General features: G+C 41.2%; 1 protein-coding gene across 2 annotated transcripts in view; it reads left to right on the plus strand.

The window, feature by feature from the left end:
- The first annotated feature begins 380 nt into the window (after positions 1–380).
- LOC126213131 (neprilysin-2-like) overlaps positions 381–24,256 on the plus strand; it is a 284,375-nt gene continuing 260,499 nt past the window's right edge. For both annotated transcript variants that reach the window (XM_049940746.1, XM_049940747.1), the window contains exon 1: positions 381–718. In XM_049940746.1, coding sequence (XP_049796703.1) covers positions 687–718 — 32 coding nt within the window. In that variant the 5' untranslated portion in view covers positions 381–686. The remainder of the gene's footprint in view (positions 719–24,256) is intronic.

Here is a 24,256-nt window from a genome sequence, read left to right on the forward strand (position 1 = left end):
TCCATGCCAGGTGGAGTTCCTGTAATATGCTGGCAAAAAGGAGGTCCGCCACGATATTACTAGGTATCCCATGACTTTCACTACCTCAGTGCAGATGTGTATAGAAACGTATGATGTGCTTAATATTAGGAAAATAACCATCTACGGGAAACTAATATTACAAATCCCTCGAGTAAGGATTAATTATCTTTAACCCAGAACACGCCAATGAAATATCGCAGATATAGCCGGGGAGGAGATAAACTGGCGGCACTTCGCCTCCCCCTGCCCCTTCCTTCGCCGCTACGTCGATTCCCCCACGGCGCAACCCCATTGGACGTCGCCTCCCGTTACGAACACTGCTGGTCTGCGCCTTCCCATCTCAGTGCCCGGCAGTCGCCGTCGGAAGCAACAGGTGGCTGCAGTGATTGGCTTCATCTTTGCTGCCGCGTCGCGCACACACGTCTCTGACAGCCGTATCGAAGAGCTTTGAGGGCGAGAGTACGAATCGTTCGTTGTTGCTTCGCGCGTTCTATTAACTGACGGTCCGACCTTCTGACCCGACAATCCTGTTCCGTCCGCGTCGAATATAAATTCTACGCCGACAAACTGTGACACAACGTGGAAAGTGGCACATGTTGCGGAATTATTAACTGGCCAGAGTTAGGAGTAGAGCATCCATCTTTATTTAGTTTTCTCCGCCCACGATGTCCAACAACACGACGCAGACCGTTGTAAAGTGAGTACCCTCTTTTTTTGTAGTGACTTATCTCCTCTCCTGTTATTTTTACCAGTTATTTTACTATATTTCTCAGTGTGCAACATAAGTGCCATGAATCCGCTATTTGGTTTCTATATACTGCTGGCCCTACATTATATTCAACAGCCTCCAACCGTATAATAATGCCTTAAACACTTGTGTCTGTTTCTATTTCTACCTTTCGGACCTGATTTTTTTTCACCAGGCAGGATATTTTTTATTTATTTTCTAATGCTCATACGCAATTTTTTAATCATTATAGAAGCAAGCTGTTTAGAAATATATGTATCCTTTATCATAATATACTTTGTACAACCAGCTTCATTATGTGGACAAAATTAATTAATTTTGAACTAGTTAAGTGTTGCAATACATAAATTAATCATTCAATTATTCCCATGCAAAAGAACAATAATATCCTTCATTTACACAGTGGAATAAAATTAAAAACAGCTTCGGTGTATTCTGGCAGCACGTGCACTTGTTGATGCTTTTATAGCGATACAGGACAAGTGGCGGCACTTGTGCATGATGTACAAATGTGTACGTGATATTTCCATTGAGAAAAAACGTTTCTGTTGAGGTCAAGGGAAAGTAAAATTTAATCTACACAATTGTAACCTGAAAGGGTTAAAATACAGGTGCCACTCGTAATTTACCAATTGGCCTGACAGCTTAGACAGATTTGCAAAATTTTATCTGTAATTTTTTCCCTATAGCGCAATGTACCTTGGCTATATAGGCATACAGCACAATACTTTGAAATGTACGTGACACTGAGTGAGCTACATAGACTAGAAAAAGCCAGACAGCGCTTAACTTCGGTGATCTGACTGGAAACGGTGCTACCACTGAGGCAAGCCCGTTGCGTTTACGGTCAATAAGGCGCATCTTAAGTTTTAGGCAATTTTTTTCAGTAACATTTTTAACCATTTTTATTATTAGATTGCAAAGCCAGTCTAAAAAATGTTCTTATAAAGCCGAACTCACATTTAAGATCCTTGAAAATTGTCATCTGAACTTTCTTCTTCTTCCTCTTCATCGTCATCAAATGGTTCAAATGGCTCTGAGCACTATGGGACTTAACTTCTGAGGTCATCAGCCCCTAGAACTTAGAACTACTTAAACCTAACTAACCTAAGGACATCGCACACATCCATGCCCGAGGCAGGATTCGAACCTGCGACCGTAGCGGTCACGCGGTTCCAAACTGAAGCGCCTAGAACCGCACGGCCACACCGGCCGGCTCATCGTCATCGTTGGCCTCTTCATATACTGGGTGATTCACGAAGATATGCAAATATTTTATTATGTTGTTCTATAAGTAAAACTAAAGAAAAGGGTTCATATAAACATAGGTTCGCAAATGTTTGGTTACGGAGTTACAGCGAAAAAGGATTTTGCCTGAAATTTAGCAACTTCGCTAATATGAAGCCATTGCAAAACTTTACAAGGTCAAAGTAAAGCATGATTTCCATTTATTTTGTTGTTATTGATCTGGTGAATCTAATGAAACATGTCCCAGACGTGTATCTGCAGTAGTTTTCCAGAACATCCAGAGAAGCAAAAAAGTAATTTCGTAAAATTTTTAATTTATTAACTACTTGCCCCAATTTGTTTTTTTAAATTCCAGATAATTGCACAAACTTTTCGACAGAAGTTGCAGAGAATTTAAATTTGGAAAAATGATGGAAATAACATTAACTGAAACTGTGTGAATGTGTCAGATAATCTGCTTTTATTAATGCCATAACACACGTGAATTCATGTTAAACTGGAAAAAACAAAGCTCAGTGTCAAGGAAATTGTACAGTGTACATACAAATTCACAATACACCCACAATAAATATTCAAAAATGTCTCCACCGAGTTCAATGCATTTAGCTGCACGTGTATGAACAGATTTTGTTGCTCGTTTCTGTTTCACGAGGTTGTTCTTAATTTCGTCAACTGCATTCATAATTCGAGCAAATAATGCCTCACGTGTACTGACTCTGTTCTCATAAATTATGTCTTTCATCCATCCCCATACACAAAAATTCACTGGTGTCAAATCGAGCGATCTGGGTGGCCATAGACATGTAGCACCACGACCAATCCATTTCTGGGGGAAATGCTCATTTAAATGTATAGTAACGGTGAAGTGTGGAGCTGCGCCGTCGTGTTGAAAATACATTTGCAATCGCGTAGCAAGTGGAGCATCTTCGAGCAAGTGGGGCATTTATTCTTGAAGGAACTGTAAATACGTCTCGCCTTTCCTCGGAAAATGAATGGTTCAATAAAGTGTGTGTTGATTATAGCACACCACACACTTACGCTAAATCGCTGCCGGAAATCGCGTTGCGCTGTTGCATGTGGGTTTGCTTCAGACCATACGTGCTCGTTATGTAAATTTTTTTACACAGTCTCGAGTAAACTGTGCCTCATCAGTAAATAAAACGTATGCGTGTAACTGCTGATTAGTATTTAACCAGTTGCACAACTCCAAGCAAACGGCAGGATCTCCCGGATTTAAATGATACACTTTTTGTATGGTAAGGATACAGATTATTGTACCTCACTGTACTCCATACCTTGTTGTTGTTGTGGTCTTCAGTCCTGAGACTGGTTTGATGCAGCTCTCCATGCTACTCTATCCTGTGCAAGCTTCTTCATCTCCCAGTACCTACTGCAACCTACATCCTTCTGAATCTGTTTAGTGTATTCATCTCTTGGTCTCCCTCTACGATTTTTACCCTCCACGCTGCCCTCCAATACTAAATTGGTGATCCCTTGATGCCTCAGAATATGTCCTACCAACCGATCCCTTCTTCTAGTCAAGTTGTGCCACAAACTTCTCTTCTCCCCAATCCTATTCAATACCTCCTCATTAGTTATGTGATCTACCCATCTAATCTTCAGCATTCTTCTGTAGCACCACATTTCGAAAGCTTCTATTCTCTTCTTGTCTAAACTATTTATCGTCCATGTTTCTCTTATATACATGGCTACGCTCCATACAAATACTTTCAGAAACGACTTCCTGACACTTAAATCTATACTCGATGTTAAAAAATTTCTCTTCTTCAGAAACGATTTCCTTGCCATTTCCAGTCTACATTTTATATTCTCTCTACTTCGACCATCATCAGTTATTTTTCTCCCCAAATAGCAAAACTCCTTTACTACTTTAAGTGTCTCATTTCCTAATCTAATTCCCTCAGCATCACCTGACTTAATTCGACTACATTCCATTATCCTCGTTTTGCTTTTGTTGATGTTCATCTTATATCCTCCCTTCAAGACACTGTCCATTCCGTTCAACTGCTCTTCCAAGTCCTTTGCTGTCTCTGACAGAATTACAATGTCATCGGCGAACCTCAAAGTTTTTTTTCTTCTCCATGGATTTTGATTCCTACTCCGAATTTTTGTTTTGTTTCCTTTACTGCTTGCTCAATATACAGATTGAATAACATCGGGGAGAGGCTACAGCCCTGTCTCACTCCCTTCCCCACCACTGCTTCCCTTTCATGCCCCTCGACTCTTATAACTGCCATCTGGTTTCTGTACAAATTGTAAAGAGCCTTTCGCTCCCTGTATTTTACCCCTGCCACCTTCAGAATTTGAAAGAGAGTATTCCAGTCAACATTGTTAAAAGCTTTCTCTAAGTCTACAAATGCTAGAAATGTAGCTTTGCCTTTCCTTAATATAGCTTCTAAGATAAGTCGTAGGGCCATACCTTAGATTGTGAAATGCCTAATCGTTGAGAGATACATCGTCTACTGGTACTCGGGTTACGTTGAATAGTATCCACAATATTCTCATCATCGTCTTCACGTATCGAGTGCTCGTAGTGATTATGGACGCTAGGTAGAGCACCTGTCTCGCGTTCGAAATACTCCACTAATGCACTAATGGTTCGTGCATTCCGAATCTTCCGAGTTGGGTAATCTCCAAACTACAGCCGTAGCATTACCATCGCATTTGCCATAAATATACATCATATCGACGTATTCCTCTGTCGTAAATTTGAAAGCCATCCTTATTTCATAAATAATATACAAATTACAACAGTTACTGTATGGTTTCACTGAAACACACTGTTGTTATTATATTCTTTTACTGAACAATGCAGCAAACTAACTCGTTTCAAGGTTAGGAAACGACTGAAACAACTGACTAGCGTTCGCCAACAATGACATAAACGCTTCTACATAGTTAATGGAAAGTAAATAATCTCTGGATGCTCTGGAAAACTACTGCAGATACACGTATGGGACACTTTTTATTAGATTCACCTTATCAATAACAACAAAATAAATGGAAATTGTGCTTTGCTTTAACCTCGTAAAGTTTTGTGATGGCTTCATAAGAGCGAAGTTGCTAAACTGCTGGCAAAATGTTTTATTAGCCGTAACTCCGTAACGAAACATTTGCAGACCTATGTTTATACGAACTTTTTTTCTTTAGATTTACTTGTAGAATAACATATTAAAATATTTGCATGTCTTCGTTGAATCACCCTGTATAAGATGGTCCCTCACTGCCATCGAGAGCCGCACTTCATGAAATATTTAACAATAATGTCTTCTCGCACTCTAGACCAGGGGTCTCCAAACTACGGCCCACGAGGCCCGGCAAACCGGCCCTCGTTAGCTGGCCGGACACCCCCGGTATCCGGCCTGCCAAATATTTGAGGTGGTACCTATACTGCCAACAATTGAGTTTCGAGGCCTATCGCGACCAATACACCGCGACATTGTCGGAGCTCTACCTTTACAAAGCGGAAGGTCATGGTTAAACTTGTGGCTATCCACAATAAACAGACAGAGCATTCTCCGTGCGATAGTGAAAAAGTAGTAGTCTGCCTAAACAAAATGCAATTAATTTATTTTTAACGTACTTTAATTACTAAATTAAATACTCACAATTCCACTGTAGTTCCACTAAAAAATACAGTGGAAAAATACTCAAGTCGTGCTATACGTACCTCGATTTTCAGATTTTCCTTGTCTCTTCGATTTCAAACTTTCAATTGCCCCACACTTCGTCGTCTCACCTACTAGTACAGCACATAAAACACTAAAAAACTCGTGAGACACTCGCAACATAGAAACAATCACGCAACAGAACCATCAAATATATGCTCTGCCTCTGATACTCGCTACAAGACTACAAAACTAAACTTACTGTTGCGCCGCTTGAGATAACAATGCGTTGAATACCTCTGTTACGTCTTGCAGTAATAGTGTTGCTAACAATGATTTTGAGATTTCGTTAACTTTGCAGGACGCTTTCGTGAAGAATGTGCAGTGACATACTTTTTTGTAGGTGAAGTTCGCCAGAATAAAATACGCCAGAATTTCGGTCAGGTACGTTCACCAATAAATTTTTTTTTTTATTCCGGTTTTGGCCGTCTAGGGACCGCGTTAAACAACTATTTTTCAATGTACATTTCTCCTATTGCGCTCCTCCTCTTTTCTCTTCTGCCATTATGTCTTCATCCTCTCTCTGTGCTGCTCCCTTCGGTCTTCTGTCCACACTGTTCCTCCAGTTCTTCTCTTCTTCACTTCAAATCCTTCAAAATGTTGAATTTTGTCTCTCATTAAGTCTCTGTCGGTTATATCATCTTCTCCTATACCCATCTCCTCTAAGTCTGCTTTGACTTCTTTGAACCAGGTAATTTGGGTTCTGGGGTTCTTGTCAAAAAACATGAATATTTTGTTTGTCAGCCTTTCATCATTCATTCTTTTCAAATGGGCGTAAAAGCTTACTCTTCTCTTCCTCATAGTATCTCCCACTTTCTCAATTTTGTCATACACTTCTCTATTACTTCTAAGATTCCAAGTCCCATTCTCAAACCTCGGCCCAAGTACTCTTCTAATGATTTTTCGCTCCTTTTTTTCTATAGCTTCCATTTTCTTGTTAGTGTTCATTGCTACACATTCAGATGCAACGTATAAAATTCTATCTAAGGCCCTACAAAACAGATTGGAGAAACAACTTGATCAAGAAATTGGTGAATACCAAGCAGGCTTTAGGAAGGGAAGATCTTGTGTGGAGCAAATTTTAAACTTGAAGTTAATTATTAAATATTGACGATTAAGAGGAAAAGACATCTTTATCACGTTTGTTGACTTCAAGAAGGCGTACGACTCCGTTGACAGAACAACCTTGGTTAACATCCTTAGGGAGTTTGGAGCAGACAAGAAAACAGTCGCAATCGTCAAAGAAACACTTACGGATACCTATGCAAAAGTAAAGTTCCGTGGTGAGGTATCCAGACCATTCAAAATCAGAACAGGGTTAAGACAAGGAGATGGGTTGTCACCTACCCTATTCAACTGTGTGTTAGAAAAAGTTATTAGAGAGTGGAGGAAGAAAACGACTGAAGAAGGAATACAAAAAATCAGATTAGGAAGAATAAAGGATGGATTAGAAGTAGATTGCCTCGGTTTTGCTGATGACTTAGCGATTCTGGCAGGAAGTTTGGAAGAAGCAGTCAAACAGATCACTATTCTGAATGAAACAGCAGAAAAAGCAGGACTGAAAATCTCCTTTGAAAAGACAGAGTACCTAACCAATGTAAAAGAGGCACCGAACAATATGATTACAAAGTATGGCCAGATAAAGAAGGTTTCTAATTTCAAATTATATAATTAAATAAAAATCGTAGTTCGTTTCAGTGCTAGCTATTCCCACAACCTTAGATTTTTGCGATTTCATCTTTCCTTTAGCCTTACATTACGGTAATCATGGAGTGCTAGGGTGCTTTAATCCCACTAGGACTCGTGGAGGAGTCAATGTGGCCCGCGGACTAAAAAGTTTTGAGACCCCTGCTCTAGACCATGACTGTTTTATCCACTGACGCGCTTGTTTGATTGTAGGACGTTTTAAAGCTCGATTTGGCGTGAATTCAGTTGGATTTCATCCATCATCCATCTGTTCCATTCCTCTTTCATGTAAACTTTAAATAGTTCATTTATCGAGACAGCAAGAGGCTGCAATTGCGAAGTAAGTTCTCCCAGAATAACAGCAAGCTCTGTATCTCATTGTTTCAATTTCTCTTTCACATATTGTTTCAAATGACTACTAAACTGATCTAGCACAAGAAGAGAACTCTTCTTCAATAAAGCACCTTTCTTGCACACTCTGATAATTCATAATTTCATAGCAGCCTTGTCCATCCAGTCCTTGTCATGTACGTGAGCAACAATACCTGGCCGCATTTCAGAAGGTTTTGGCATTTTTTTGCGCTAGAGAATGATCATTGGACTAATTTTAGTACCGTCAGCACAGCGTGAAAGGACAACAGTGCAGTGCATTTTTTAAATGTCCACTTGTTGTTATGGTTACAGTTTTAGCTCCTTTCATGGCAACAGTTCTGTTACTCGGCACGTCAAATGTCACAGGCGTTTCACCCATATTTGCTACTCGGCTTAGTTCCACACGGGTCTTATTTCGATATGGAATAAAAACGACATGGAAAGATAATATTTTCTCTTCATACTCGTGTGGCGTTGTTTGAGATTGTTTGGTTTTGGCTGGCAAGCGAAGTTCATGGCGCTTCATAAACCTGTGTTACTCAGCCCTTAAAGTCAGTTAAGTTCCACTATAGCGCTAGCTTACGAGCGTGTATTTGAATGATTTTCGTATTAATTACAGTGCCATTTCGACTGTGTCCTTGAGTCTATTTCAATATGTCCTCTTCTAGTTTTGGCCATTTTGCATTCAGTTCTCTATTTGGACATTTAGTCTTCCTCCTTTTTTTCCTGTTCTTCCTTACTAGACCGCCAATCGCGAATAGTTTTTTCTGTTGGTGGATGGTGGAGGGCCGAAATGCCGCTCAGCTGCTGTTTTTCCATGTTCTCCTGCATACCGTTTATTTCCTGCCATGAGCGAAACTAGCTACTAATAAAAATATTGTACTGTTACCGAGAACACAAATCACTTTCAGTTCAAGTTCACTGTCAGCGTAGTCTGCAGTGACGCATCATAGGCTAGACAGTGTGTTCTGAGTTTGTGATGGCGGGGCGGGAGGCAGACAGAGTTAACAAGCTGGTGAGCCCCGGCAACTCGTGTTCGTCGCAGGGTGTGTACTGCTGCTGGCAGTTGATCCAATTTTACAGGTAGAGATACGTTTCCCGCGGCGTCGAATATATGACTAGTTTGAAGACTGCCGGGAATTTTAAACCAAACGCTGTAATAATTTATAGTGTAAGAAGCACCTGACTTTTAGAGACAATTTTTCGAAGAAAAACAATGCATTTTTTAGTCGTAATCGGTTCTAGTGGCGACTTGAACACCAGCTGACGATGGCGCTGGGCAAAGTTGGAACTGCTTGGTCCCGTATCGCACCGACGCACGAGGGAGTATTTTGCCCTAAAAGCTGGTCAGAAGTCCACTTTTGAAATGTGAGTAATTCCCAGAATGCGTGGCTTCCTGCTGTTGTCTGATATAAGCGGCACTGCTGAGGCGGTGTGTTGCTCGCTCATTCTGTACTGATACGCGGTACAGCCAGTCTGTACTTACGTCGCACCTGCAGTACGTCTGAAGCTCCTCTACTGCCTTGAAAACACTCTGCGTTTCTGAATGTACTAAAGTGTATTTTTACTTGAAATGCGGTGAAAAGCATATGGATTTCGAACATTTAGATATGTATTGTCATTTATAATTATTTTCATTCATACTATTTACTACTTTTATAGTAATCTTTTTTTTGTAATAGATCAGCTTTTTTCCTGCATATTTGTTAATATAGAGTGATAGAAAAGTCATTTCTCTGGTGGAAGTTTTTTTTAAAAATAGCCGCTGAATACCGCACTTTGATTTTATGCGATTGAAGATGCAACAGATCTACTAAAGGGACTGTCTGAACTTCGACTGTTCGTTTTCTTTTGGAGTAGCGCTGCGAGGTGTGGAATCCTTACCAGACAGGATTAACGGAATACATAGAGAAAGTTCAAAGAAGGGGAGCACGTTTTGTATTATCGAGAAATATGAGAGAGAGTGGCACTGATGTGATACAGGATTTGGGGTGTACATCATTAAAACAGAGGCGCTTCTCGTTACGGCGGGATCTTCTCACGAAATTTCAGTCACCAACTTTGTCCTCCGAATGCGAAAATATTTTGTCGGCACCGACCGACATAGGGAGACATGATCACCGTTATAAAATTAAGGAAATCAGAGTTCATACGGTGTTCGTTTTTTCCGCGCGCTGCTCGACGCTGGAATAATGGAGAAAGTAGTGCCAGGCACTAAAATGTGATTTGCAGAGTATACATGTAGTCACCTACAGAAAAGTCGTCTCCAGAATGAGTTCTTAAATCGTATTGGTTTTTATTCTAGGCCCTTCGGAAGTCAAAATTATGACAGGAAAAGAGAGATGTTCTGATAAAGAGTATGTAAAAAGATTGGACTTTATGAAAAATTATGTAGTATAAGATCCTACCTTCCCTGGGGAAGGAAAGAAAGGTTTGAAACAAAAACTGTGTTATATAAAAAGTCAGAATTAAAAAAACGATGGCTTGCGTGACACAGCCTGAGAGTACTTTCTTAAAAGCATAACCATAAGTGGCTGAAAAGTACCAATAACAGTACGTGTTCTAAGAATCGAATTGGTAGAAATCAAAGTCGTTCGTAGAGTTAAGGGAATGCAGTAAAAGACGTAATACACACCTACTGACAAATTATTTTGATGCTGTAGAATTAACGTATGCCAGTCAAATCAAGTTCCGAGAAACTGGAAATGCTGAGGGTTCCAAAGTGGTTAAAAATACTTCTTCACCTTCTACAACAGGCCCTAAATACAGGCAAGCATTAGATCGGAGTCATAGAGACTTACAAGCAAAAAAATGACTTTCACGCATCTAAACCTTGTCAATCTTTATGGAAGCCTCGCTGGAATACAAAATAATACGAGAAGCTGATAAGAAGGTACATCCCTGTTACAGTACACTTTAAGAGGTTAAAAAGCAATGCTACCTTGTGGTTTCGACGCGCAAGTTGCCGAAGTGGCGTCGGAGGCCCTAGTCACACGACATTTACATTTTCCTTTGTGGCTGAATCCATCAGCAGACTGCAACATGAGTGAAGATTCAATTTCTAGCTTTGTTTAATCACACTTATGGGCGAATTGTATTATATTAGAAAGAGGTTTCAAATGATCTTCCAAATGGTGACATAAGCGCATTGGAATTTATCATTCAAAAGGGACAGCGTCGGTTAAATTTTCTGCCGGTATGCTTTCGCGCTAGAGGCCGTAGTTCTCGAATTATTGAAGAAAAACGTACAAAATTCACTTTCAAAGTCACATCCACTCCAACATTCAGTCCGTCAGGATTTCTAGTATGCTGTTAATGACGCTCCTTCCGACAACTGTACAAATATTTGTGACTGGATAAATTATATCCCACGTTCGATTTCTTTGGCATTTAGTGACTGGTCTTGATACGCCATCGGCTTACAAGGGGAGACCGCCAATTGTGAAATTCAGATTCGATTCATACTGCACATAATAAAAGCTCATGGCCAGAGGTGTAAAGTGGCAAAGCACCAAGATGCACTTCTCAGCCGTTGTTGAGAAAATCGACAGTTAAAAGAAACCGTTGCGGTGAAATACTCACTACGATTAATAATTTTCTACAGCGTCGTGGCGCAGCGGTAAGCCCTCCGGTTCGTAATCCGAAGGTCGCCGGATCGAATCTCACGCCATGCAATTTTTTTTATTAATAGTTTAATGAATTGCTTATGCATGTTGGTGAAGGCGGATCGCTCTTCCATTGTACCGCCTTCAGTTTTCCGTTTTTTTCGACGATATAAGTTGCGCTAGGGACCGCATCTACCTTCTTTCGAAGTTAGCAGGCAACTACGCTGTTATGCGGCGGCTCGTTTCGACCCATTCAACATCTGTCCTTCAAGTGTATCGAGCGAGTAACGGAGTTTTTATTTCATACCTGCCACAGCAAATTTGTGTTCGTGGTGTCTCTATTCTAATTCGAACGTTTGACTTACGCTATACGTATTCGTTTCGGAATATCGTTTCCACGTCTTCCGGTAACTATACGTGGTTAACATTATGAAGGCATACACCTTTGTTTGCGGAAAACATAATGATGTTCGAAGTCGCCAGTTTTTCCACGACAAGCGACTTTCAACAACTTATTATATGCATAATTGTTGCAACTGATTGCCGGGAATTATATATATATATATATATATATATATATATATATATATATGTGTGTGTGTGTGTGTGTGTGTGTATATTTGATTTACAAAAAAACAAATACTAAAAAAAAGTTGCATGGCGCGAGATTCGATCCGGCGACCTTCGGATTACGAACCCGAGGGCTTACCGCTGCGCCACGATGCTGTAGAAAATTATCAATCGTAGAGAGTATTTCACCGCAACGGTTCCTTTTAACTGTCGATTTTCTCGACAACGGCTGAGAAGTGCATCTTGGTGCTTTGCCACATTACACCTCTGGCCATGAGCTTTTATTATGTGCAGTATGAATCGAATCTGAATTTCACAATTGGCGGCCTCCCCTTGTTAGTCGATAACTTATAGATTGTATAAATTGTACCAAAAAATTTCGTGAATTTTCAGATGGTTCAAATGGCTCTGAGCACTATGGGATTTAACATCTGAGGTCATCAGTCCCCTATAACTTAGAATTACTTAAACCTAATTAACCTAAGGACACGACACACATCCATGCCCGAGGCAGGATTCGAACCTGCGACCGTAGCAGCAGTGCGGTTCGGGACTGAAGCGCCTAGAACCACTCGGCCACCGCGGCGGGCCCTTATGAATTTTAACATCATCAAATAAATAACTGCACTATTATACTCGTCAGGCTTTCTGACTGCGAAATTACTGTACTTGTAATGCTTATGTTTGGGTCGAGTTGTCAATGTAATTAGTTTATCGTAATATTTACAAAAGCCGTTTCATTTAATAGCTCTCACGGGTACGCTTAGATTAATAATGTTCACTTCGTCTCCGACTATGCAGGTGGAGTAATAACCCGATCAACAGAGACCAAAATAGATCGGATGTCGAGAATACTTCGTGTGGTATAAATTTTTCTACATTGATTGGAGGAAGTGCTACAAACAACACACTAGAAATTCCGACTGGTGAGGGATGAGAGTGGGGATGGAGGTACGTTTGAATGTCAAATTTGTAAGTTTTTGTTCAGTAGCTCGAAAACCGTGGCCTCCAGCGAAAACGTATCCCAGTACAAAATTTATCTATATTACATCTTCTTCAAAAAAGATTCAATTCATTTTTTTTTCTGTAGGACTAATAGTTTGTGCGAAGCGAGCGAGAGGATATGAAAATCTCGCTCGTGAGTTTTGAAGGCCAGACATAACATTGCGGGTTGCATAAAACGACATAGTTAGGGGAGCTGAATCGCCCTGCATCCCCGCATCGGAGTCGCGCAGCGTTGGATACAGGGCGCAGCAACGCGCTCAGTCGGGAAGTTTCGGATCGCCCCTTGTAATCTGAAGTGTAGTTCTTTTCTTAGCTTACCACTTGGTCGTGCTAATCGCTGTTTTTATGTCGTTACGAGACATGTTCAGAAAAGAAAGATTCGTCCTTTTATTTTTTTTTTTTTCCAACCCTGAATGTCGATAATTTGACTTTGACATCAACGTTACGACTTTTTCAAGATTCAGTGTCGACAGTGAAACACTGATGTTAAAGCTCCCACAGCAGATTTTTTTTTTAATAGCGATGATCTTTGAACATCCCTAAATTAGTCATCTTCGCGAAAGACTGTTTATAACAGTTTCATCACGTTCCTGCCTATATCAGAGCTGTATTTCGTGAAGGTGAGCCAAAATCGGTTGATAAAAACAAAATAAAAAGTTAAGAAAAAGACGTTTGTGCTCTGCTCAAGGTGTGTGACGTGACAGCTATGACGGCTCTTTGCTTAAATTTAAGAGTTTTTAAGTGGTTTTTATGGTTTCTTGGTTACGTATAACTAATAATGGTGTATCTTGAAGCGTGGTGGCTAACATTATTTAAGAGCTCGGAGAAACTAAATTGTAGAGACGTACTACAAACTACATCACAAGTTTTTCAGAACTGATTTATAAGTGACGAAACAAAGTAAACTCTTTTATTCGCATCATATTCCTTTGCTGAATTCATTCTGATTGCTGCTCATTTCTGAATTAATGTAAGTGTGTATTGAAAATATAATATGACAGTAAAGTGCTATTCTAACTTGTGTATACTAGTTACGCAATCTCAGGCACAACTTAATTTCAAAAATGTTGTCAGACGAGTGGAATACGCTAGATACGACGTTCTTGCGGTATAGTTTTGAATCGGCTTCACTAACATTTAACCACACTGTATATCTGAGAAAGAAATCCGCAATTTTCGACATTGCGTTAAAGAAGTTCGATGATTTTCCTGATAGGCAGCACAGTCAAATTTTTTCAGTGACATTATACAAATCTCACAAGCCGAAATCACAGAGAACTTTGGCTTAGAGCGGACTTATTTTATCAAAGACATTTATTAACATAAATTATGTTACATTAAAATGTTTTGTCTCATTAGCATTTCATACGAAAGAATTTTCTTGATAACAGTTTACGAAAAAAGGTACAGCAAGATTGGATTCCAGCTTTATGTAAGATTTCATTGTTATAAGTAAATAAAAGTAATCATAATCTTTCACCACGTACAATATTTGGGCGTGACTAGTAAAATTTTAAAGAAATTAATTTTTTTAAATTTTTTTATTCAGTTACATGGTACGACCCTGCATGGCTGAACGAACACTTCACCTGCCCTCTCTGGCGCTAGTCGAGTGCAGCTACTGAGTTGTTAGGTGATGCTGCTGAGACTCTTCATATGACAGTCACGTAATCCCGACCAACGTGACCGACAGTGTGGTGGAACGATAGACGGTGGTCTCCAGTAGGCCTCTATGCTGACACTGTCGAATTCTGACAGGTGCTGGCAGAGGTTTCTTCTACTTGTATGAGATACAGACGCGATATTCTCACAAAGTAACAAAATTCAAATGCGATTTCTGAATGTCAAACTCACAGCATGATCATCCCTTATATACAGAACATAGAGGGCATCACTCCTACATGCTATGTGCATGTGCTGAAATGTAAATAATTTGCATATCGAGGTACTGGATGCTTATAATTAAAGAGCAGATACTTATGGAGGTCGATGTGGGCTGTAAGTATCGTATGGCAGCGAAATTTGGTAGATATGTTGATGCATTAATACACTCTGGGTTCTGATGATCGAACGTCCATTCGAAAAGTAGGCCGCAACGACCAACGCGCGTACCTCTCTTGCACACAGCATGGTCGCTACTAAACGAACCTTTAAAAAATCTTTTAAGTCTCGCACTGTTGGTTGCACTGAAACCCACGCAACAATGCCTAATAGCTGCTGTGTGCCAAGTAAGGAAGTTCCCGCGCCGCACCCTGCATAAGAAACTGCTTGCAAGAGGTTGCCTCCTCCCTACCAGTGTTCCTGTTCTACTCCCCAGTTTCGATAAACAGAAGTATAGCTTGCTGACAGCCTGTCTGAAAACTACCAGCATCCCAATTTAATTTATGAGGTGCCGAGACCTTCATTTTCAAATGGCATCGGCGCGGTTCGTAATCGGGTTCGTAATTTTAATTTGCGTGAAAACCTTTATTTGTACATTACATTTTCATTGCACCCCTCTTGCGCATTTTATGTCACTGTTCTACTGCCACTTCTGTACATACCGTTGGTTGTATTGTATTTGTCTTTTTGAATTTTTCTTTTATTTTAATTATGTCTATCTGTATGATGTAATTCTCGTATTGTGTTATATGATGTTATTTGCAACTCTGTTCTTCAGCTATTCTACTGCTTATTATGTGATGTACGGTGTTTGTCCTTCAATGTTTTGTTTTTTCTATAAGAGCAAATGTGTGTTTGTCATAACGTTATTATGTAGTTCTATTTGTAATTCTGTTCACGTGTCATTGTCATCACTGCCGCTGGCTGTCTGGTTTTCGTCTAATACCGCTTTTATTTTACTTTAAGAGTGTATTTATATGCTAACTTCTCCATTTTGTGCTATTCTGATTTTTTGCTGTTATGTTTCTTTGGAACTTTATAAAAATAGTTGGCTGCATGGTCCTTGTAACCCAGAGCCAAAGTAATGAAAAGGTTGTATTTCAGCAACGGAGCCGCGGTACGTCTGATCTGAGGAAGGTCGCGTGGTCGCCGGCCTTCTAAAGCGCCTGCCAAGGCAACTCAGAACTTCGACCATTCGTAATTACCCTCGCCTTACTCGAAGAATGACGTCAGTCCCTAACTTATCTTAGTTATTTTCTCTTCTTTAATGCTATGACAAATGGCTTACACGTTTACGAAAAGGAGCGAAACCATCTGTAATAACAGCTCAGGTTATTCCATTTTCGTTTTTTGCAGCATCCCCACAATCACAGCAGAGCACCATATAGCCGATTACAGGTCTACGACCATTCTCGGATATATCTCAGTAGTTTGCATACCCTTGTTGCGTGGTTGGACAATAAATTAGTAAAAAAAAAATAAACACTTTAAACCAAACCTCATCTCACAAGCCGTCCTTACGTAATGGATGCTGCTACGGTCGGCAAAAAGAAATTTGCTCGTAACTTCCTTACTTTTTCTATAGTTTCTTTTTTTTTACACGATACAGAGTCAATTCATCTTGTGATGTTTCGCAGCTATTGCAGTCTTGTTGCATGGCCTTCGTCTCTCCCTAATAACATGGCTGGTCACTAAAAAGGCAACAGACATTAAACTGGCATAAAAGAAAATGGAAATGAGCGTATGGCATCGTTGGCCGGGAGGCTCCACTCGGGAAAGTTCGGCCGCCAAGAGCAAAGCTTATCTCAGCTGACGCCACATTGGGCGACTTGTGCGCCGGTGATGAGGATGAAAGGATGGTGAGGACAACACGAGAACCAGTCACCGAACGGAGATAATCTTCAACCCAGCCGGGTATCGAACCCGGGCCTGCTTGCAGGGGAGGCGAGCACGTTACCATCCAGCTAAGCAGGCGGACAAAGTGGCATAGAGTCTACTACATATCGGGTGGTTGTAATTAAAGTGTAGTTACTAAGACAGGTACTACTTGGTAGATATGTTGATGTGTTAATGTAGAACCGATCTGTGTTGTTCGATGTACCCCCGTGACGCCCCCACTCACAGCTGCCTGTGGAATAACAACTCCTATAGCGACAAAGAAATGCATTCTCGAATGTGTAATGAATGCTGTCAAATTCACATCTAGTGTCCTAGAAAATCCTGATGTAATAAACAAACCTGTTCAGAGCAAAACTCAAAATCCAATAAACTCTAAGAATGCCCTTATCTGCAAACATTATGCCAAGGCAACATTTCCATCGTCTGTAGTTGCAAACTTGCAACGTATGATGTTATAGTTGTTTCTAATTGTGGAAACATAGGGAGAGCTGGTCTATGGCTTCCATTCAGTCCCTTGTTGACCAGTCTGGTGCGGCAGTTGAAGATATGCAAACGAAAGCCGAAGGTTTAAATTTTGCGTTTAAGAATCGTTGAAACAGGCGAATCGTGCAAACATACCGTCATCTGACCATCGAACAGACTCCCGCATGGACAACATAGCAATGTGCATCCCTACCGTAGAGAAACAACTGAAAGATCTGAAAGCAAATGAATCAGCAGGTCCTGATGGGATGGCAGTTCAGTTTCACGGAGAGTACTCTACGGCATTAGATCCTTACCTAGCTTGCATTTATCGTGAATATCTCCCCCCAGCACAAAGTCCCCAGTGTCTGGAAAAAAGCGCAGGTGACTCCAGTAGATAAGAAGGGTAAAAGAACAGACCCGCAAAATTACAGACCAGTATCCTTAACTTCCGTCTGCTGCAGGATCCTTTGAACATGTTCTCAGTTCGACATTATCAGACTTTCTCGAGACAGAGAAATTAATGCCCACGAATCAGCACGGTCTTAGAAAGCATCATTCGTGCGAAGCTCACCTTGCCCTTTTTCCACATGATATGATATGCAGGGTATACTGAGAACTATGGATGAAGGGAAACAGGCAGACTCCATATTTCTAGACTTACACAAAGCATTTGCCACAGTGTTCCGTTGCAGGCTGTTGAAGATATGAGCGCGTGTGTGTGTGTGTGTGGCTCGCAGACTTCTTATGTTATATTGCCAGGTATGTTGTCCTCGACGGCTAGCGCTCCTCAGACAAAAGGATATGGTCAGGAGTGCCTCAGGAAAGTGTGATGGACCACTGTCGTTCTCTGTGTACACAAATGATTTGGCGGACAGGGTGGGCAGCAATCTACGGTTGTTTGGTCATGATGCCGTAGTGCACGGTGAGATGTCGAAGTTGCGTCACTGTAGGAAGATACAAGGCGACTTAGAGAAAATTTACAGTTTGAAAGGTCTCTGTTGGATTCCTTTAATGTTTAATTTCTTAAATCTGTTGTCATTTACGGCATAAATTCCTCTTCTAAATTTACTGTGGCGTTTCTGACTATCTGGGAGGAGACTGAGTATTGGAACGTTTTACTTTTACACATAAACAAGAACGATCTGTCACACTACTACACTTTAAAACACAGTTTATATGTAATTCATGTCACACAGTCTCATACGGAACCTACATCCGCTTTCTTTTATATACTGTATATGATAAGATACTGTCATCCCCCTTCCCTTCTGTGTGAGAGGATGAATGAGCAAACGTATTTCTAGTTGCATGTTTGAGGGTAGCAGACAAGGCTGTCTGCTAGAGAACAGTAGGACCAACGTCGGAACAGGTAGCTACGCTTTCTAAAAGCAAAGAGGTTTCTATCCTTAGTTTGGTCCTGTCCGTCCGTTGTCATGTTGGTATAGGAAGCTGCCCCTCTGGCCACTTCCGTTTGTATTTGTGAGCCACCCTCAGGAAGCACACTTGGTGGTAGCGCAGGTCAGTTGGTCCGTGGCGAGCGTCTGAAGTGGTAAGATCTCCGGCTAAGCGCGTGTCTGCTAAGTCCATAGGACAATGGATTTGTTAAGTTCAGCCTAACTGAAAAATTAAACACCTTTATTTCGGGTTTAGCTCTAAAATATCTAATGTTATCTTAAATTGCAGCGCAGTGCAATTCTCGTGTGAAGTTCAGATTATTTTCCGGTAGTTGCTTTGTCAATACTTTGTGAGTAAAGTGGAACCACGTGTTGATCAATAACTCTGACTAAGTTCATCAATCTTAAATGTGAGTGCTTTATGAAGAAGCGTATTGTTATGGCTTAATGAAGCGTTTATCAGTCGTTAAGTTTAATTCCTTATTTCTCATTGTTTACCTTTATCAATGTGTTTGCATTCTCGCGTTGCACATCGCGAGTTGCGTGTTGCAGAAGCATTTTTATAAAAAGTGGTAAGATACCGCCTTGCATTGCACATCGCAAGTACGGTAAATGAAATTTGGTTTTTGACAGTCACATCATGATTATTTATGGCGAAAGGTTGCAGAGCAGACAAACGTTCCGTGCGTAAAGGTAGGCCAACAAATTTAATTAACATTAAAGTTCATCCACTGTAAGGTAGAGTGATTGTCGGAATGTGTCTGTGAAAATATCAGTATCAGGTCAGTGGTTTGATATTAATAAAAGATTTGAGGAGAGTGCAATCTTGTAGGTTTTCAAGCAGTTTTATCAGAAAGACAGATGCGTTAAATTTTATGTCCATTTGCTGTTTAATTAGAATAATAGTTCTGAAGGTAAAGATTAACAACATTCAGGGTCAACATTTTAATCTGAGACATTTGTCTTGCAGTCAAATAGCACATCTAAATTTCATTGAAAACGGATTGCTGTTTCGCAGGCGAATCGTTTGATGTACTTGCCAGTCGGGATTTCGCATCGTATAGCGTGAGATTCATATATTTCCTTCAAAATTTAATTTTAACACAGTTCTGTTACCCTGCACGGAGCTTTTCACCTTACGATGTCAGAATAAGTTTTATACAGGGTGAAGAGAAATTCGCGCACTCGGAATTCGCAGCGCGATTCCTCACATACTGCCAATACAAAAATGTCTCTCAAAATATTACGTCCTGCGCATATTTCGTGCAGTAAATGTGCGTTATAGGTCGGCAATCTGGCAACACTGTAATCGTGTGAACGGTAACTATCTCTGTCAGCATACGACAGTAGCGCTGTGAAGTTGGTCGACTGGCTATTGGTCTGGGTATAGCCTGCAGAAGGTCAAGAGTTCGATTCTGTGTTGCGGATTTTTTTTTTTTTTGAGTTGCTTAAAGTTGTCTGCTTGGTACGGTATCTGGCGTCTTAATCGTCATACAGCGATTACAGTGTGTCTTCTACAAAATATTTGCAGTTGCGTATTGCGAACGCATAGGTGGAAGTACAATCGTTTCCAATGGCCAACTTATAAAGAAATCTTTTGCTTATCGTAGACGCGAATTGCTTCGCACGGCTGCATCAGCTAGATTCCAAACCCGTTTTCTGTGTACCATCCCCCAATGGTCCATCGATTAATACCAGATTTTATACATGCCGCACTCAAGTCCATTACAATCCGTTAGAGCCTTACGCCACCAGTAGGGCTTGCAACGTGGTTTTCAAATAATTTCGATGGGACCATTAGGGGAGAGTACACAGAAAACAGGTTTGGAATGTGGCAATTGCAGTGGTGTGAAAGAATTCGCGTCCACGACGTGCAACAGACTTCTTTAAAAGCTGGCCAATGAAAGTCGTCATTGTGCTTCCATTTCTGTATTCGTACTACATAACCTCATTTTTTTGGTACAAGACCCACAGTGATGTGTGACGATTAAGGCGTCAGACATCGTGCCACGCAGACTAGTTTTAGCAAATAAAAACAGATATGCGTCGATGCAGAGTCGAACCCTCGTCCTCCTGTATGTCATCCAAAAACGGGCCACTGCTCCAACTGCGTAGCAGTGCTCTCTGTATTCTGACACAGGCAGTTACGATACATGTGATTACAGTGTTGCCAGATTGCTGATCTTTAACGTCCATTTGCTGCCCGAAATAAACGCAGGACGAAATTTTTGTGAGAGACATTTTCGTATTGCGAGTACGTGAGGAATCGCCCTGCGAAGTCCGAGCCTGCGAATTTTTCTTCACCCTGTATATTCGTCAGTTCAGAAGTTCCACATTAAACTTTCACACGCACGCACGTGTAGTGGCAGAGCGCGCGTTCGCTGCGCCTCGGCTCTGCCTTCACTCGTGTGGGAGGCCAGGGACAGGGCTCCCTGCGACCGCGGCAGCCGGTGTTGTCGCCGCCTCTGCAGAGGTCAGCCGCTGACCTCTGACCCCGGACACGTTCAGCCGTGTGTCGTCATCCTCCATTCCCTCCTGTCTTTTCGCTTCTCCGCGCCGTATCATCGGACACGGTGGAGTCGAGATTTGTCGTCTAGACGACACACCTAAGCGCTGCGGTTCCACACGGTATATCCAGGAGAGCTACACTGAAACTTAAAAGAGACTGACATTGGTAGGCATGCGTATTCAAGTGCGTTAATTCCTAAGGGACCAAACTGCTGTGGTCGTCGGACCCTAGACTTACACACTACTTAAACTACCTTATCCTAAAAACAACACAGACATCCATGCCCGAGGGAGGACTCGAACCTCCGGCGGGAGGGGCCGTGAAATCCGTGACATACCTCCTCAAACTGCGCGGCCCTGCGTATTCAAATATAGAGATATGTAAACAGGCAGAAAACGGAGCTGAAGTCGGCAACGCCTGTATAAGACAACAAGTGTCTGGTACAGTTGTTACATCGGTTACTGCTCCTACAATGGCAGGTTACCAAGATTTAAGTTAGTTTGAACGTGGAGTTACAGACGGCGCACGAGTGGTGGGACACAGTATGTCCGAGGTAGCGATAAAGTGGGGATTTTCCCGTACGACCATTCCACGAGTGTGCCGTGAATTTCAGGAATCTGGTAAATCATCAAATTTCTGACATCGCTGCCGCCGGAAGAAGATCCTGGAGAACGGAACCAACGACGACTGAAGACTAAGAACATGTCAGAATTGCAATCCTTCCCCAAATTACCGCAGATTTCAGTGCTGGGCCTTGAACAAGTGTCAGCGTGCGAACCATTCAAAGAAAGCTCATCGATATGAGCTTTCGGAGCCGAAGGCCCGCTCGTGGGCCCTTCATCAGTGCACGACACAAAGCTTTAAGCCTCGCCTGGGCTCGTCAACACCGACATTGGACTGTTGATGACTGGAAACGTTTTGCTTGGTCGGACGAGTCTCGTTTCAAAAGTATATCGAGCGGATTGACGAATACAGATATGGAAACAGCCTCACAAATCCATGGATCCTGTCTGTCGACAAGGGGACTGTGCAAGCTGGTGACGGCTCTGTATGGGGTGAGGTGTGTGCAGTTCGAGTGATACGGGACCTCTGATACGTCTAGATACAACTCTGACAGGTGACACACACGTAAGCATCCTGTCTGATCACCTGCCTCCATTCATGTCCATTGTGCATTCCGACGGACTTGGGCAATTCCAGCAGCACAATGAGACACCCCACACGTCCGGAATTGCTACAGAGTGGCTCCAGGAACGCTCTTCTGATTTTAAACACTTCCGCTGGCCACCGGATTCCGCAGACATGAACATTATTGAGCATATCTGGGATGCCTTGCAACTTGCTCTTCAGAAGAGATCTCCACCCCCTCGTACTCTTACGGATTTATGGACAGCCGTGCAGGATTCACGGTGTCAATTACCTCCAGCACTACTTCAGACAGTAGTCGAGTCCACGTCACGTCGTGTTGCAGCACTTCTCCGTGCTCGCAGGGGCCCTACACGATGTTAGGCAGGTGTACCAGTTTCTTTGGCTCTGCAGTGTTTTTAGTTAGTTACATTTCCCACACACCATTTTAACTATTGTCTTATCGAGTCAATTTACAGGATATGTATATCAGTCTTAACATTAATGAAGACATCATTTTTTAGTACTCATGCAACTACACTTGAAAACGACATCTTTTGGGAGTTGTCCGAGAGAATTGATTTTAAATTACATTTGAAACTCGCTTCGTTACTTTTCAGATATTTTATCTTATTGCGTAAATGATCAAAAATTTTTGTTTCTGCATATGAAACTCCTCTCTTAGCCACTGACAGATTTAACAATGGGTAGGAAAGTTCATTTTTCGCTCTAGAGTTGTAGGTATGGACACCATCAGTATCAGATGGTGATATTATGATGGATTATTTGTGAAGAAATTCATATGTATTGTGACGGTCCACTTAAAATGTCTAGTGTAACACCCCAAGAAACTCGAAAACCCAAATAAGAATGTCATGATAATTTAAAGTAGGGTACAATGTTATCCTAACAGGTACGACAACTTTGACAATAATATAACACCTTAAAGTTTTGATGAACACCAATTTAAATAATTACCGAGTATGTCATGATATAAAGGTAAAAAGAAAGAAAGGTTATTTTTAATTAGCTATCAAACATATCAGTAATAACTGCAAATCAGTATGACGAAAGTTAAGCCCAAAGTAATATGTTGGTCAGAGATAACATTTATTGTGAACGAGAGTTGTAAACGTGGCGAAAAGGAAATTCAATGCGTCTACAATGCTCGATCATGGAAATGTTAGTCGCTTGCTAGCTTGCTTGCTATCAAGTCGAGAGAGAGCACCGTTGGTTATAGTACTACAAACGGAACACTACGAGATTATTTCTATTCATAAAAAGTGCTATTGCGTCATAGAGATGTGCGGACCTTGTTCTCAGTTATTCTTACTTGAGAACTTGAACTGAAGCGATATTCTGATAGTGTACGACGAGTTAATGAACTTTAATGTGTGGAGATATTATTGTTGGACTCAACCTTCATCAAAGTGAACAGTTACAACGAAGAATGGACATAGTACCGAAGACTGCAATACCTGATTAGCCTGGAGTAGGAAAAACTAAAACGATCACACGTAGATAATACAAATACGCCGATTGTAAAAGTTGCCGTAATTGCCACGATCACCGAATTGAAAAGAATCGTAATTGATCCGATCCATAGGTGTGCGTGTGGTGTGATGATTATAAACTAACTGCTAAGAAGGAGCAATAAAATTGTTCGTCAGTAATGGAAATCTCACGTGTTGGCTCCATCATTAATTGAACTGTGTGATAGTTGATAATCAAAATTAATTAACTGTGAACATTCTAATTGAAAGAGTGACTTGATGAACATTGAGCATTGAAAGGAGTGTTTTGCCGAAATAATATCACGACGTACGAAAGCAAGATAGCATTATAGGTTATCTCTGGATTTGCGTCGTGCCTTAGTGAACAATTCTGCCTAGCAACGTAACAACAACTACTGATACCGAACCGCAAATGAATTTTTCCTCGCTTCAGTGGTGTGAAACGACGCCGGTGATGAGTGATTCACTCAATACTGCAATAACAACTAACCGGGCATGGCAAATCATCATAAAACCATAACAGAC

This window comes from Schistocerca nitens, chromosome 11 (assembly GCF_023898315.1).
Source record: "Schistocerca nitens isolate TAMUIC-IGC-003100 chromosome 11, iqSchNite1.1, whole genome shotgun sequence".
Lineage (NCBI taxonomy): Eukaryota > Metazoa > Arthropoda > Insecta > Orthoptera > Acrididae > Schistocerca > Schistocerca nitens.